The sequence below is a fragment of the Myotis nattereri genome (genome assembly GCF_964212035.1).
Source record: "Myotis nattereri genome assembly, chromosome: 12".
In the NCBI taxonomy this organism is placed as follows: domain Eukaryota; kingdom Metazoa; phylum Chordata; class Mammalia; order Chiroptera; family Vespertilionidae; genus Myotis; species Myotis nattereri.
In genome coordinates, this window is record NC_138087.1 from 61332712 (window position 1) to 61349063 (window position 16352).

The following is a 16352-nucleotide window of genomic DNA, read 5'->3' on the forward strand; positions in this document are numbered from 1 at the left end:
ATTAGATTCATATGCCAATGTGACAAATTTTGCTGAGAGTTTTGGGGAAAATAATTATATTGAATTATTGTCACAAACATTTACATTCCAGATAGGACAGAATTTTCTCTTTAATTTTTATTTATTAATAAAAAATGTTTTGGATCTTTACCTGAGGATATATTTTTATTTTTAGAGAGAGAGGAAGAGAGAAAGAAAGAAAGAGGGAGAGGTGAGAGAAACATTAATCAGTTGCCTCCTGTAAGTGTCACAACCATGGATCAAAGCTGCAACCTAGGTATGTGCCCTGACTGGGAATTGAACCTGCAGCCTTTTTGTATACGTGACAATGCTCCAATTAACTTATCCACTCAACCAGGGCAAGAATTTTCTCTTTTAAATATCAGTATGTTAAAAATTAATGGCCGAGACCGGTTTGGCTCAGTGGATAGAGCATCGGCCTGGGGACTGAAAGGTCCCAGGTTCGATTCCGGTCAAGGGCATGTACCTGGGTTGCGGGCATATCCCCAGTGGGGGATGTGCAGGAGGCAGCTGGTCGATGTTTCTCTCTCATCGATGTTTCTAACTCTCTATCTCTCTTCCTTCCTCTCTGTAAAAAATCAATAAAATATATTTAAAAAAAAAAATAATGTATTCTAATTAACATGCTTGTTCCTTAGCTAAGAAGTACATATTTGTTTTAAAAATGAGAAGAAATTAAAAATATCACATAAACTATTTTTTGTTATCAAATATTTTTTTGTATGCTCTAAAGATATGCAAGCTATCTCTGTTTAACTTTCTATATTTTCATAGTTTAACTTCACATTAAACTAATTTTGATATCAGTATGGTATATACAAAGAAACATAGCATCCAAAGAACTTCATCATAAATTCCTCTTAATGTAAAATGTGTTACCATAGTGTGTGTACTGAAAAGAGTGTTATAGAAAGGCCAGTTTGAGTTAGAGAAATTTTTCTAGGTGACATAATTTTGAAAATTAGGACTGATGTGAGGGAGACCCTCCCTTCAACTCTGTTCTTTTCTTTTTTCCCTAATAAGATCTTAGTTTCAATGATTTAAGACTGGTTGGTGTTATGAATACTTTTTCAGTGCCATGATGTGCCTTTCTCATCCCTACTTTGCAATAAGAGCTCAAAAGAATTATAGCTTGGGCTCAGAGAACTGAGTCAGAAGCAGCCCAAGGGTTGCATTTTGCATACCTCTTTTTTTGTGCTGTCAATGATCAATCCACTCAGCAGATAAATCAATAGAGTCTATGCCATGTACTAGGTAATAAATACATGTTTTTATGTATATTCACTCATCTTAAATCCTTATAAGTTATGCATTTTTCCCATTTTATGAAAGTTGAAATTTAAGCTTGGAGGTTAGAGGGTGTATAAAAAGATCACAAAACTGGTGTGCAATCATAGCAGCCTTTCTCACTTGTGATACAATTACGGGAAATTAATTGTAATATGATATAAATAAATAAATCGGAAAGCAAACAAATTGTTGTGTTCACTACAAAGGGTAAGTGCTGGAACCAGGATTTATTTGTGGGCAATTAAGCTCTAGATGACATACTTTTAAAAAAAATTATGTTTTTATTGATTTTTAGAGAGAGAGGAAGAGAGAGTGATAGAGAGATAGAAACATTGATGGAAGAGAAACATTGATTGGCCACCTCCTACACACCACCGACTGGGGATTGAGCCTACAACCAGGCATGTGCCCTGACCGGGAATTGAACCATTGATCTCTTGGTTCATGGGTTGACACTCAACCACTTAGCCCCACTGGCTGGGCATAGACTCCATACTATTAAGCAGTCTCTATTGCCTTTCAACATGAGGATTGCTCAGTATGGCAGCTAGTGTCCATTGACCAGAAGATCACACTGTGCTGACTAACCAATGTAATCAGTCGTCACTGTATGCGGCAATACTGAACAGTGCCTAGACACATATTTAGATAGATAGCTACATACATGTATTTAGGGAAATAGTGGTATTAGCTTTAAAGACAAGCATGATCATGTATCATCAAAATAACTCTAAAAATTCTTTGGTTTATTGCTACACTGGAGATTGACATCCTGTCTTTTAGTAAGTTTCTTGTAACTAATTTTTCTTCCAGATTGGAACAGGTCACCATTTCTTGAGTTGTCACCAGATGGGTATCATTAAACCTTGACATCACTTCTCTTGACAGGATGTGTACACCACAGAAAATTCACATCTGCCAACTCATGTTCATTCCCGGGCACATTTTGTTGTATGGAATGGTGGGTTGCACTATTTAAATATTTATATCTCTTTTGTTTTTTTCTCCTGAGTATATATGAATGCATTCCCATGTTAATACAAGTATGATGATGTTATTGTACTGAATTTGCATATACATTTTCATAGTTACTTTTTCATTTTTGCATAAGTGAGCTTCCCCCTAAGACAGTGGTTCTCAACCTTCTGGCCCTTTAAATACAGTTCCTCATGTTGTTACCCAACCATAAAATTATTTTTGTTGCTACTTCATAGCTGTAATGTTGCTACTGTTATGAATCATAATGTAAATATCTGATATGCCGGATGGTCTTAGGCTACCCCTGTGAAAGGGTCGTTCAACTGCCAAAGGGGTTGCGACCCACAGGTTGAGAACCGCTGCCCTAAGAGGTAACAGTAGTTAATAGTTTGGTTGCATATTATTGCAGACCTAATTTTATGTATTACTTACATGTGTATGTACCTATAGAAATATTTGGTTTTCTGTTTTTCCCCCCCATTAATGATTTCTTCCTGTACATATTATTTATGTACATATGCTTTCTTTTTGTCATGTAAAGTTGCTACATTCTTTTGAATAGATGCATTGCGTTCCTCAGATAGGATATGACGTAATGTGTTAGAATCTTGTTTAAATATACAGATAATAAATGAACACTTTATTTTAAATAATTCAAATACAATTAAATAATATAATAAAAATAAATTTAAAGCCACTTTGATCATCTTCCCAAATCCCAAGCTTTTCTCAAGAGATAAGAGTTAACATTTGATGCCCTAACCGGTTTGGCTCAGTGGATAGAGCGTTGGCCTGCGGACTCAAGGGTCCCAGGTTTGATTCCGGTCAAGGGCATATATATGCCTTGGTTGTGGACACATACCCAGTGGGGGGTGTGCAGGAGGCAGCTGAATTGATGTTTCTCTCTCATCGATGTTTCTAGCTCTCTATCCATCTCCCCTCCTCTCTGTAAAAAATCAATAAAATACATTTAAACAAAAAAAGAAAGAGTTAACATTTGATTTATTGCACATCTGTTCTGGGTATTCTGTGTATCTGTATGTTCCTAGAAATTAAGTACAGGAAAAAAACTGAAAAACACATTCACATGGAGACTAAATAACATGTTACTGAACCATGAATTGGTTGTCAATGAGATCAAGGAAGACATTAAAAGACACCTTGAGAAAAAACAAAAAAGATACCTTGAGAGATATGAAAATGAAAACACAACAACCAAAAATCTATGGGGCACAGTGAAAGCAGTCCTAAGAGGGGAATTTGTAGCAATATTAGCCTTCCTCAAGAAATAATAAAAATATCAAATGAACTATTTGACCTTATAACTAAAGGAACAGGAAAAAGCCCAAAGTGAAGAGAAGGAAGGATATAATAAAGATTAGAATAGAAATAAACAAAATAGAGTCTAAAAAAACAGTACAAAAGATCAGTGAAACCAAGAGCTGATTCTTTGAAAACAAACAAGATTGACAAACCTTTAATCATATTCATCAAGAAAAAAAGAGAGAGGACCCAAATAACTAAAAAAAATTAAAGAGAAGTAACAGCTGACACCAGAGAAATACAAAGGATTATAAGAAAATATGAGCAACTGTATGCCAACAAATCAGACAATCTGAAAGAAATGGATTTATTCCTAGTTACATACATTCTTCCGAAACAAAATCTGAACAGACTACAACTAATGAAACCAAAGCAGTGATCAGAAAAACTCCCAGCAAACAAATGTCCTGGACTAGATGGCTTCACAGGTGAATTTTGCCAAAAATTTAAAGAAAAACTAACACCTATCCTTCTCTAGCTATCCCAAAAAATTCAAGAGGAGGGAGGACTTCCAAGGTCATTTTATAAGGCCAACATTATTCTAATTCCAAAACGAGATAAGGACACTACAAAGAAAGAAAATATAGACCAATATCCCTGATAAACATAGATGCAAAAATCCTTAGCAAAATATTAGCAAATTGAATTCATCAATACTTAAAAAGATCATACACCATGATCAAGTGGAATTTATTCTGGGGATGCAAGGTTGATACAATATCCACAAAACAGTTATTATGATGCATCACAAACAAAATTAGGATAAAGATCATATGGCCAGTTTGCTCAATGTTTGGAGCATTGGCCCATGGACCAAAGGGCCTTGGGTTCGATTCCTGGTCGGGGTGCGTGCTGGAGGCAGCCAAACAATGTGTCTTACGTTGATGTTTCTCGCCCCTCTCCCTTGTCCCTCCCTCCACTCTGTCTGAAAAATCAATGGAAAAAAATCCTTGGTTGAGGATTAAAAAAGAAAAGATCATATGGTCATATCAATAGATGCAGAAAAAGTATTTGACAAAATGCAGCACCCATCTGTAATAATAAAAGTGTAATATGCTAATTAGACCGGATGTCCTTCTGGACAAAGCCGCGGTGGGCGGGGGCCGAGGCAAAGGTGGCTGCCGCGGCTAGAGTGGCCAAGCCCCTTGCACGAATTTCGTGCATCAGGCTTCTAGTTTATGATAAAAAAACTCAGCAAAGTGGGAATAGAGAGGAACATATCTTAACATAATAAAGGCTATTATATAAGACAAATGCACAGTCAACTTCATACTCAGTGGGGGAAAACCAAAAGTGTTTCCCTTCAGATCAAGAAGAGCAAGACAAGGTTGTTCACTTTCACCACTCTTATTCAACACTAGATGCCTGGTGCACAAAATTCGTGCAAGAGTAGGCCTTCCTTCCCCCAGCTGCTGGCACTGGCTTCCCTCTAGCATCTGGGACCCGGGCTGGCTTCCCGATGGCTGACCACAGGCACCCGGGACCCAGGCAGGCTTCCCTCTGGCCGCCCGCAGGCACCTGGGACCTAGGCTTCGCTCCTGCTCTGGCTTTGTCCAGAATGACGTCCGGAAGGACGTCTAGTCTAATTAGCATCTTACCCTTTTATTATTATAGATAGTGCTGGAAGTCCTAGCTGCAGCATTCAGAGACATTTTGTGATGATGTAAATATCTGTTCCTCATCAACTTTTTGCCTTTGGGTTTATTTTATTCTATGTCTAGCCTGTCATGTTGAAAGCTTAGTTTATTTAGACTTTCATTTTTTTTTAAAGTACTTAAGATTACACATTTTTCTTAATACAGTAGGTCCTTAGGTTACATCGGAGATCCGTTCCTAGGCGTGACGTAATGTGATTTTCGCCGTAAGTTGGAACCCACCTACATAAGCACCTACGTCACTCACATGGAGCACTTACACAGCAGTAATAAAGTGAACAGTAAAAACAATTTTAAAAAAAGGTAACAATTCCTGACCTTTACTTGTGGTAAATAAATAATAAGAAACATAAAGCACATGTGTACATACGTCAAAATGATGGAACTTTTTTTTTTTTTAATAAATGGAGATGGCGACGTAACCACGAAACGACATATGTCTAGTCCGATGTAGCTCGAGGACTGCCTGTATATCTTTTTGACATATCAACTGGGAGTACTTACAGTAGGGTTGGGAATGAAAGGAAATAGTAGGTGTGGATATTGTTTATACTACTAGGAAACTGGCGATAAGAGCCTGACAGAGTATTTTTTTTTAATATATTTTATTGATTTTTAATAGAGAGGAAGGGAGAGGGATAGAGAGTTAGAAACATCGATGAGAGAGAAACATCAATCAGCTGCCTCCTGCACACCCCCTACTGGGGATGTGCCCGCAACCAAGGTACATGCCCTTGACTGGAATCGAACCTGGGACCTTTCAGTCCGCAGGCCGATGCTCTATCCACTGAGCCAAACCGGTTCCAGCTGAACAGAGTATTTTAATGTTGCCCAAACCATCCATGTCTTAACAAATGTTTTTCGTCTTGATTTAAAGAACAAAAGATATTCATGATGATTGTGATTGTCACACCCATGAGTAGTGATACATTTTGAAAATTATGAAATTAAAAAGTTGCTGTTTCTTTAGCGCTACTGGTATTTTGGGAGTTATTTAATATACAACTCTCTCATATCATTTTTACTTTACCATTTCAGGAGCAGTGGCGGTGGCATGGAAGAATCCGATTTCAAGTTGGTTTACTGCTATGCTCCACTGTTTTGGTGGAGGAATTTTATCCTGTTTACTGCTTGCAGAGCCTCCATTGAGGTTTCTTACAAACACCACTAATATATTACTGGCATCTTCAATCTGGTAAGTTGCCTTTTGGTGAACTATTAGTTATTTAAAACCTTGTTTTGTAAATTATTCGTAAATGGAATTTTTTTCTTTAAAAATATTTTATGTTATTGAAAAGTTAATGCACATGCAAAGGAAGGAGCTCAAATAATCCCAAAGGTTTTATGTGCAAAGTGTGTTTCTTTCTTACCCTTCTTCTCTCTTATTCTCTCTCTCTCTCCCAGAGGCAGTATTGTTACCATTGTCTTAATGTATCTTTAGTGGAAGCATTTCAAATATGAAAGACCATCAAATATTTGGCCCCAAATAATTTATCTTATGAACGTAACCCATACACATAGACATACCACAGGAGAAAATCAAGAATGCGACCAACTATACCAACGTCATACTCTGTTGGATTTTTGGGAGCCTTATCTGATTTAACATTGATTTGTTTTGAATTTAGTTTTGAAGTGAAGAAAAATATGAGTAGAAATTGTTTTGGATTCTTACAAATCAGATTCAGTGCCTTTGTGCAGCACGTGCTGTTTTCTCTCTTGCTAACATTCCCCAGAAGCTTCATATTTTCTTTTTTTCAGACAGAATGAAATAGCACCTCCTCTTTCATGACTATCGCATCATCCTTTATTTTTCTTCTTAGACTGATTACTACCCGACATATTATCTGTTCATTTCTCTTTATGTTGGTTTGTCTTACTCCACTAGAATAATAGCCTACCAGAGCAGGGACTTTATTTTATTAACTAGAGGCCTGATGCACAAAATTTGTGCAAGAGTAGGCCTTCCTTCCCCCTGACCCCCGCTGCCGGCACCGGCTTCTCTCTGGTACCCGGGACCCGGGCTTCCCTTGCAGAGGGAGGCCCCACCCACCAGCCACAGCCCGCCAGCCGGTGGCCTGGGCCTCCCTCTGTGACATGATCATGGGGCGATGGCTGGGCCCCCGACCAATTGCATCGCACCCACTTTGGCTGGCCTGGCACCAGTGTGTGTCTTAGCGTTGTCCCAAATGGTCATCCAGATGGTTGTTCCACTGTGACTGTTTGGTCTATTTGCATATTACACTTTTATTAAATAGGACTAGAGGCCCGGTGCACGAAATTCATGCAGGGAGGCAGGGGGTCCCCTCAGCCCAGCCTGCACCCTCTCCAATCCGGGACTCCTCGGACATCCCTCTCACAATCTGGGACCACTGGCTCCTAACTGTTCACGTGCCTGCCTGCCTAATTGCCCCTAACTCCCCCCTGCCGGCCTAGTCGCCCCAACTGCTCCCCCCTCCACCCCCTGCCGGCCAGGTCGCCCCTGACTGCCCACCCTGCTGGCTTGGTCACCCTTTACTGCCCCCTCTGCCGGCCTGGTCACTCCCAACTGCCCCCCCGCCAACCTAGTTGCCCCTAACTGCCCCCCCCCCCGCCGGCTTGATCACCCCTTACTGCCCCCCCTGCCAGCCTGTTCTCCCCCAACTGCCCCCCTCCCACACCGGCCTGGTTGCCCCTAGCTGCCCCCCCGCCAGCCTGGTCGCCCCTTACTGCCCCCCATGCTGACCTGGTCACCCCTCACTGCCCCCTCTGCCAGCCTGGTCGCCCCTCACTGGCCCCCCTCCCTCGTGGGCCTGGTCGTCCCACGCAGCCTGCTGCTTGGTCGTTTGGTCACCCCTCACTGACCCCCTGTGGGCCTGGTTGCCCCACGCAGCCTGCTGCTCAGTTGTTTGGTCGCCCCTCACTGACTCCTCTGCTGGCCTGGTTGCCCCACGCAGCCTGCTGCTTGGTCATTTGGTCGTCCCTCACTGATCCCCCTGCTGGCCTGGTCGCCCCACGCAGCCTGTTGGGTTGTCCATTTGGTTGTGATGGTTGCTTAGGCTTTTATATATATAGATAGTGTAGCAGGTACAGTTGTAGGTTCAGTAACTACATTGCTAAAGGAATGGATTTTTGTATGTTGTTAGTTAAGGGATTTCTGTATTTGAGTAGCAAGGAATTTTAGATCTTGGCTAGTTGATTGCTTAAATAAACTTGTTTTTCTAAAAATAATATTCTTTCTTGGCTTAAACTAAAAGGTACGTTACACATAGAAAATAAGAAATGCATTTAAAAAATATATGTTTTATATTGATTTCAGAAAGGAAGGGAGAGGGAGAGAGAGAAAGAAACTCAATGGTGAGAGAGAATCATTGATTGGCTGCCTCCTGTACATCCCACACTGGGGATCAAGCCCGCAACCCTGGGCATGTGCCCCAACCGGGAATAGAACTGTGACCTCCTGGTTCATAGGTCAATGCTCAACCACTTAGCCATGCCAGCTGGGCAGAAATGCATTTTTATATAGTGAATTAATAGTATAGTGTTTAATTATTTGTTAATCTCAGATCTTTTATTATCCCCTTTAACATAAGAGAAAATTTAGACTTAGAGAGTTGGAATATGGCAGGATCTGGACTTCAACTCAGCATTTAGACTATGATTTTTTTTTTGTTTTTAATGACAGAGAGGGGGCAGAGGGAGAGAAGGGAGAGAAGCATTGATGTGAGACAGAAACATCAATCGGCTGCCTCCTGCATGCCCTCTACTGGGGATCAAGCCTGCAACCCGGGCATGTGCCCTGACTGGTAATTGAACCAGCAACCATACTATAGTTTTTCATACTATATACTCTTTTTTTTTTTTTTTTTTTTAAACATAAACTTCAGGTATTCAATTCTGTCATCGCCATTTTTTTTTTAATATATTTTATTGATTTTTTACAGAGAGGAAGGGAGAGAGATAGAGAGTTAGAAACATCGATGAGAGAGAAACATCGATCAGCTGCCTCTTGCACATCTCCTACTGGGGATGTGCCCGCAACCCAGGTACATGCCCTTGACCGGAATCGAACCCGGGACCTTTCAGTCCGCAGGCCGACGCTCTATCCACTGAGCCAAACCGGTTTCGGCTATATACTCTTCTTAATCCTTATTTAGTCTTAGTTTCATAGCTAACTGTGTATTTAATGCTTATCACCAATCCTTACTAGGTGTACCGGTTAATAATGGTGGATTTTGTAATCAAAGAAAACATGCTAATTTCAAGAGAAACATCAAAAGTGCTTTACTCAAAGTAATGTCCATCGCTAGCTACACATTTCCCCCATCCTTCAGGTAATTTGTGGATACCATACCAATAGAACTTTCCTTGTTTTGAGGCAAACCATTCAGAGACCCAATTTTCCACTTCTTTGTACATTTTTGAAGTGCCGCTCAGAAAGTGAGTGTGCCATCCATCGGAACAAGTGGTAATCTGAAGGAACAAGGTCTGGTGAATACGGTGGGTGGGTTAATACTTCCCAGGCAAGGTCTGTCAACATGTCTTTAACTGGTTTTGAAGTGTGAGATGGTGCGTCATCATGAAGCAAAATTACTTTGCTGTGTCTTCTGGCACATTCTGGTCGTTTCACGATCAAAGCGTGTTTCAAATTGATTATTTGTTGTTGGTAGTGATCAGTATTAATGGTTTCACCTGGTTTTAGAAGCTCATAATACACCACACCTTCTTGATCCCACCAAATGCAGAGCATTGTCTTCTTTCCAAAGTGATTTGGCCTTGCAGTCGATGTTGATGGTTGACCTGGATCAACCCATGATTTTGTGCATTTGGGATTCTCAAAATAAATCCACTTTTTATCGTCAGTCACAATGTGATGCAAAAAAGACTTTCTTTTGTTCCTTTGAAGCAACATTTTACTGATGACTTTTCGGTTTTCCATTTGTCTTTCATTCAGTTGATGTGGCACCCATTTTCCTTCCTTTAAAATCTTTCCCATTGCTTGTAAATGAATGGAAATTGTTTGCTGAGCAATGCTTAATCTTTCTGCAAGTTGTTTTTGAGTTTGACACCCATCTTCATCCAATAATGCTTGTAATTGTTGGTCTCCAAACTTTTTCGGTTGACCTGGACGTTCATTGTCTTTCACATCGAAATCATCACTTTTAAAGCCTTTAAACCAGCGTTCACAAGTGTCTTGAGATGGAGCATGTTCACCATAACCTTCCCGAAGTATTCAGCCGCACTTTTCTTCAAAATAAAGTGATGAATTAAAACTTCCCACAAATGCTCTTTTTTTGGCACGAAATTTGCCATTTTTAAGCATAAAAATACCTATGATGTTAACACCTTCAGCAAATTTGACATATGAAGTTTTGAAGCTGTCAATACAACAAAATAGCATACATATCAAATCGCATATATATCAACATTTGTGTAACTCCATCTATTGAAAAAAATCTGCATTATTAACTGGTACACCTAGTATGTCTTTGTCTCTCTAGTAACTTTGGTTGTCTAAAGGTTATTCTCTAGTTAATTCGTCAAGAACAGTAGTCCCTGAATTCTGACCTATTCATAAGTTAGTGTCTTTTGTACTTGAAAGTGAATTTTACTGGATAAAAGTAATTGGACCACACTTTCTATCTTTGAATACTTTAAATGTTACTCTGTTTTCTTGAAAAATCTGATGATCATTTAATTTTCTTTCCCTCATAAGTCACATGCTTTTTTTTCTAGATGCCCAAAAGATCCCCCCTCAGTAAAGTCTAATAATATTTTAATTAAATTTATTAGGGTGACATCAGTTAATAAAATTATATATCATATTCACCACCCCAAGTCATTTCCTTCCATTACCATTTATTCCCCCTTTACCCTCATCTTCTTCTGCCCCCTTGCCCTCTGGTAATCATCATATTGTTGTCTGTCTATGAGGTTTTTTTGTGTTTTTTTCTTAATTCCTTCACTTTTTTCACCCAATCCCCCTTTCTTCTCCCCTCTGACAGCTACAAGTCTGTTCTCTGTATCTATGAGTCTGTTTCTGTTTTGCTTTTTATTTTGTTCATTAAGGCCACATGTAAATAAAATCATATGGTATTTGTCTTTCTCTGACTGGCTTATTTCCTTTAGCATAATATACTCCAGGTCATCTATGCTGTTGCAAAAGGTAAGATTGCCTCTTTTTTAATGGGTGAGTAGTATTCCAATGTGTAAATGTACCACAGCTTTTTTACCCACTCACTTATTGATGGGTACTTGGGCTGTTTCCAGATCTTGGCTATTGTAAATAATGCTGCAGTGAACATAGGAGTGCATATATTCAAAGCCTAAAAATTTAAACAAAATACATCTTAGCATTGTTTATTATGGGTTAGTATTCTTAGGTATGTGATATGTCTTTTTAGTAGCTACACATTTGTTTTTTAATTGAGAAAGTTATTTTAGTATTTGTGCTCTTCCCTTTTCTTCAGGAACTCCTATTATTGGTATATTGTCTCTCCTTTGCTTTTCTTTAGTGAACCTTTTTTCTTAAAATTTAAAATGTTGCCCCAGCTGGTTTGGCTCAGTGGATAGAGTGTCGGCTTGTGGACTGACGGGTCCAGGTTCAATTCCAGTCAAGGGCACATGCTCGGGTTGCAGACTCAATCCCCAGTAGGAGGCGTGCAGGAGGCAGCCGATCAATGATTCTCTCTCATCATTGATGTTTCTATCTCTCTCTCCCTCTCCCTTCCTCTCTGAAATCAATAAAAACATATTTTGAAAAAAATTTTTTTTAAATGTTTCCCTTTTTGTATTTTGTGTTTTGAAGACACTGTTATATTTTTCTTTTTATTTTTCTTCCAGTTTAGTCTTCATTTGTGAAATGATTTTGTTTCTTACTTCATGAGTATTTTATCTTCAGTTCTCAGTTTTTCTAATTGTGATGTATGTTGTTTTTCTATGTATTGTTACCACTTTCATAATGTCTTTAGCTTGTTTTAAAATAGTAGGTTGCAGTTTTGATATGTTTTATGGACATATTTTCCTGAGTGATTTCTGTAGGGATTTATTGTCTGTAGGGATTTATTTTGCTTTTTTTCGTATAGTACAATTGTATGGGATTTTACCTTGATCCTTTTCTGTTGGTCACTTCTATGGGTAATTAGGTTTATTTAACTTTTAGCATGAGGTGGAATTCAGGAAGGTTTTTCTGACTTCGTAGAGCTCTGCCTCTGTTGCTTTTATCCAGTGTTCTAAAGAGGTTGGCCTGAATTCTGAGATTTCCTAGGTCTTTTCTCCTTCCCCATTTGGTCTGGGTCTCCTCTTTCTTCTGTTGTTCTACTCTACTCAGTTTTGATTTTACACCAGTAGTTTCTTCTCAGTGTGGGACTTGTTCTAGAATATAGTCTGGGTGGATCAGTTTTGAAAGTTCATGGTGACTAAATTGATTAAACCTCTTTTCAGACCTTATCATGGACCTTTTGTCTCACGCAGTATTAGAGGTGCCAGAATCCCTTCTCATTTCAGCTACTGTCAATGTTTTCCTCATTGGCCTGATATGCTTTGCAGTGACTACATATTAGGTATTTTGGAGTTGTTAGGTTCATTAGTTGCCACCCTATTGTTTTGTTTTTCCTGTCAAGCAGTGCAGGTCTTGTGGGTGTTGGTGAATTGTCTCTGCATTTTGGGATTTGAAGGGGTACCTTGTCTCATAGTTTGTTTTAGGTGTTGTGGATGGGATTTTGGCTTTGTTGTCTAGATACCTTGTCTGTTTTCATGTGGAGAGTTGAAGAGATCAAAATCTATGCTGCTACCGCTGCTACCATCTTCCCAGAACCTTGCCATTAGTTTTGATGTCCCCTGTAAGTGCACTCTATGATGTTCGCACAACAGAATTGCCTAACGACACATTTCTCAGAACATATTCCCACTGTTAAGTGACACATGACTGTATATAGTTCTCTGGGATTGTTTTCTTCACTGAACATTATGCTACTTAGATTAATCTGTAGTTTGAATGGAGCTATAGTACATTCCCTCTCACTGCTACATAATTTATTATATTAATATCTATATTTTATTTATTCTGCTGGTGAGCATTTTAGCAATTCTAGTTTTGTTGGTCATTACAAAACAACAATAGCAACCATTGATGTATATTTACTATGTCACAGACAGTTTTTTATGTGTTTTACATATATTATCTCTCGTAAACCTCATAAGAACCCTGTAAGATAGGTACTATTTTATTCTCATTTAAGGCTAAGGTGAAGCAAAAAGGGTTAAATAACTTGCCCAAGGAGGCAGGATTCAAAACGTAGGGTATCTAGTCCTTTCGTCTGTGCTTATGTAGTAGATTGTTTTGGATTCTGGAAATACAAGTATTATCTCTGTTCTCACAGACCCTTAATTATAAAACATGATACATGCATAAAGATACATTATATTTCACTATTTTGTAAGGTTTTCATGTTGAGAACATATAATCTTTGTTCATTTGATTTTAATTTGAGAGAGAGAGTGATGTTTGGAATGTACTTGAAACTCTAGCATAAGGGATTCTGTGAATGCACTTATTGGAAAGGTCATCTTTTTTTAGTGAAATAGCTCATGGTGCTCACATCTGGAGCTTAGCACCATCTACTGGCAAAGGGAAACAACTGTTGGGAGGACAGTATACACTTTCATAGGATTTTTCCTTTTGAAACTGTTTCTGCGGGGAATAAACATGTTGTAATTTTTCTGTGTATTGATTTTTGTATCCCTGTGTGTTTCCTTTAAACTTCAGATATCTATTATATATTGCATATTTGCATAACTGCATGTTTATGAGGAAAAATACAAGAAAATATATAGTTTTATAGGTCTGTCATTCTGCAATAGTCTTTTTCAAATCATATAAGCCTATTATTTTTTTAGAGTAATAAGAGGAGAAACAAAGGTGCCCAATTGTGCTAATATGAACTGTATTTAGTTTATAGCTCTGTTTTGGCTTGGTTAAGTAATACTATATATATATATATATATATATTTTTTTAAATATATTTTATTGATTTTTTACAGAGAGGAAGGGAGAGAGATAGTTAGAAACATCGATGAGAGAGAAACATCGATCAGCTGCCTCCTGCACATCTCCTACTGGGGATATGCCCGCAACCCAGGTACATGCCCTTGACCGGAATCGAACCTGGGACCTTTCAGTCCGCAGGCTGACGCTCTATCCACTGAGCCAAACCGGTTTCGGCAGTAATACTATATATTTTTTAAAATATATTTTATTGATTTTTTTACAGAGAGGAAGGGAGAGGGATAGAGAGTTAGAAACATCGATGAGAGAGAAACATCGATCAGCTGCCTCCTGCACACTCCCTACTGGGGATGTGCCCGCAACCAAGGTACATGCCCTTGACCGGAATTGAACCTGGGACCCTTGAGTCCGCAGGCTGACGCTCTATCCACTGAGCCAAACCGGTTAGGGCTAAGTAATACTATCTTTATAGAGGAATGGAATTAATAGTAGAATGAAAAAAGAGTTCTTAGTGGCTAACCATGGGAAGCTTCTCTCTGCTCAGCTGTTGGTATTAACCTAATTTCTATTTTAATCTTTACTTAAATTGGTTTAGCTTTCATTTGTCAGTGGCTTAGCATTCTGTTTGTATCCTGTTTTAGATTAACTTCTATTGCTTAGCACTATTCTTGGTCATTTTTTCCTCATCATTAATTGAAATGATTTAAAAGTGGGTGAGAAAAAAAGGATGAGAAATCAGTTGCCCTTTTTTTCCATTTCTTATTCAATATGTTCCATTTCTTCTTTTCTGATATGTTTTCTATAGGCACTTTACAAGTTAAAAGTTTTTTAGATGTGACAATTTTAGTTAAAGGTGAAATGATCATTTTTACAGAAGGAGGGACATAATGATTGCTTAATGAGTATTGGTTGAGTGTTTCGTTAAAGAAATTTTAAAAAGCTAACTTGTGTTTTAGAGCAGGAATGGTTGTTTAATGAATCATTAGTCTGATATGTTTACTTCTAAGTGTACTGAGCACAATAAACAATTGTTCTTTTGCCCTGTGACTACTTAACACTTGAAATAAGAGCTATTTTTTGTTTTAAATGTTAGCTTATTATAGGTATACTTTAGAGATACATGATTAAATGGAATACTTATTTGTTAAAAATAGCAATAATTACAAATTTTGGATTGTATGTCATAATGTTACATAGTTGAATATAAAAAGTCCAAGATTGCTCTTGTAATAAGGTTTCTAATTTGTTGAATATAGTCTCAGTGTAGAGAATGAAAGTGGGGTCATTTGTATTTTTGTTTTTGTTGTTTGTTTGAATGTTTTACTTTAGAAACCAAATCCCCCTTTCTTAATCTGGTCTACAGTGGATACCAAAATATTTTAATTTTATTTAAAAGTACATTTTAAAATTGCTTATTTAAGTATAACTCATCCCCCCCCCCCATATCTAACTTCTTAGAAATGTGTTCTATATTTAAAGAGAGAAGTGTATAGAGACTTTCAAAATATTATATGAACATGTAAAATTTTTAAAACATACCAGTTATTTTCAAAAAGATTTTTACTATCTCAGGTAGTTATTCCTTTCTCTCAAACTTTTTAATTATCAACTTACTCTTTGATTTATTTTGTATTTTGCCTGAAGATTAACTGCTAATAAGTGATTTAATTCAGGACTACTTTTCATTGTGCTGAATTTTAGGTGAGGGGATAGCAAGATGAATTATTCCTGCCATCTAAAGTCTGTTATAACGAGAATTGCAGCCTTATACAGGGTATAGCAAAAGGAGGTTTACAGCTGTGAGTACACAAAACGCAGAGTTTATTCTTGTATTATTATTTAATAGCTAGAGGCCCAGTGCATGGATTTGTGCACTGGTGGGGTCCCTCGGCCTGGCTTGCGCCCTCTCGCAATTTGGGACCCCTAGGGGGATGCCAGATAGCCGGTTTCGGCCTGATCCAGACAGGAGGGAGCCCAGTCCTGTGCGTTGAGCGTCTGCCCCTGGTGGTCAGAGTGGTCGTTCAGTCGCTTAGGCTTTATATATATAGATTATTGTATCATTTTCTATACGAACAACTGTAAACCTACATTTGCCCCAC

The 16352-nt window shown here is 38.4% G+C and overlaps 1 protein-coding gene across 1 annotated transcript in view; it reads left to right on the forward strand.

The window, feature by feature from the left end:
- TMEM38B (transmembrane protein 38B) overlaps nt 1-16352 on the forward strand; it is a gene marked incomplete at its 5' end in the record, with an annotated part of 38815 nt that overhangs the window by 8735 nt on the left and 13728 nt on the right. The window contains one exon of the mRNA XM_081104174.1: nt 6306-6462. Coding sequence (XP_080960300.1) covers nt 6306-6462 — 157 coding nt within the window. The remainder of the gene's footprint in view (nt 1-6305; nt 6463-16352) is intronic.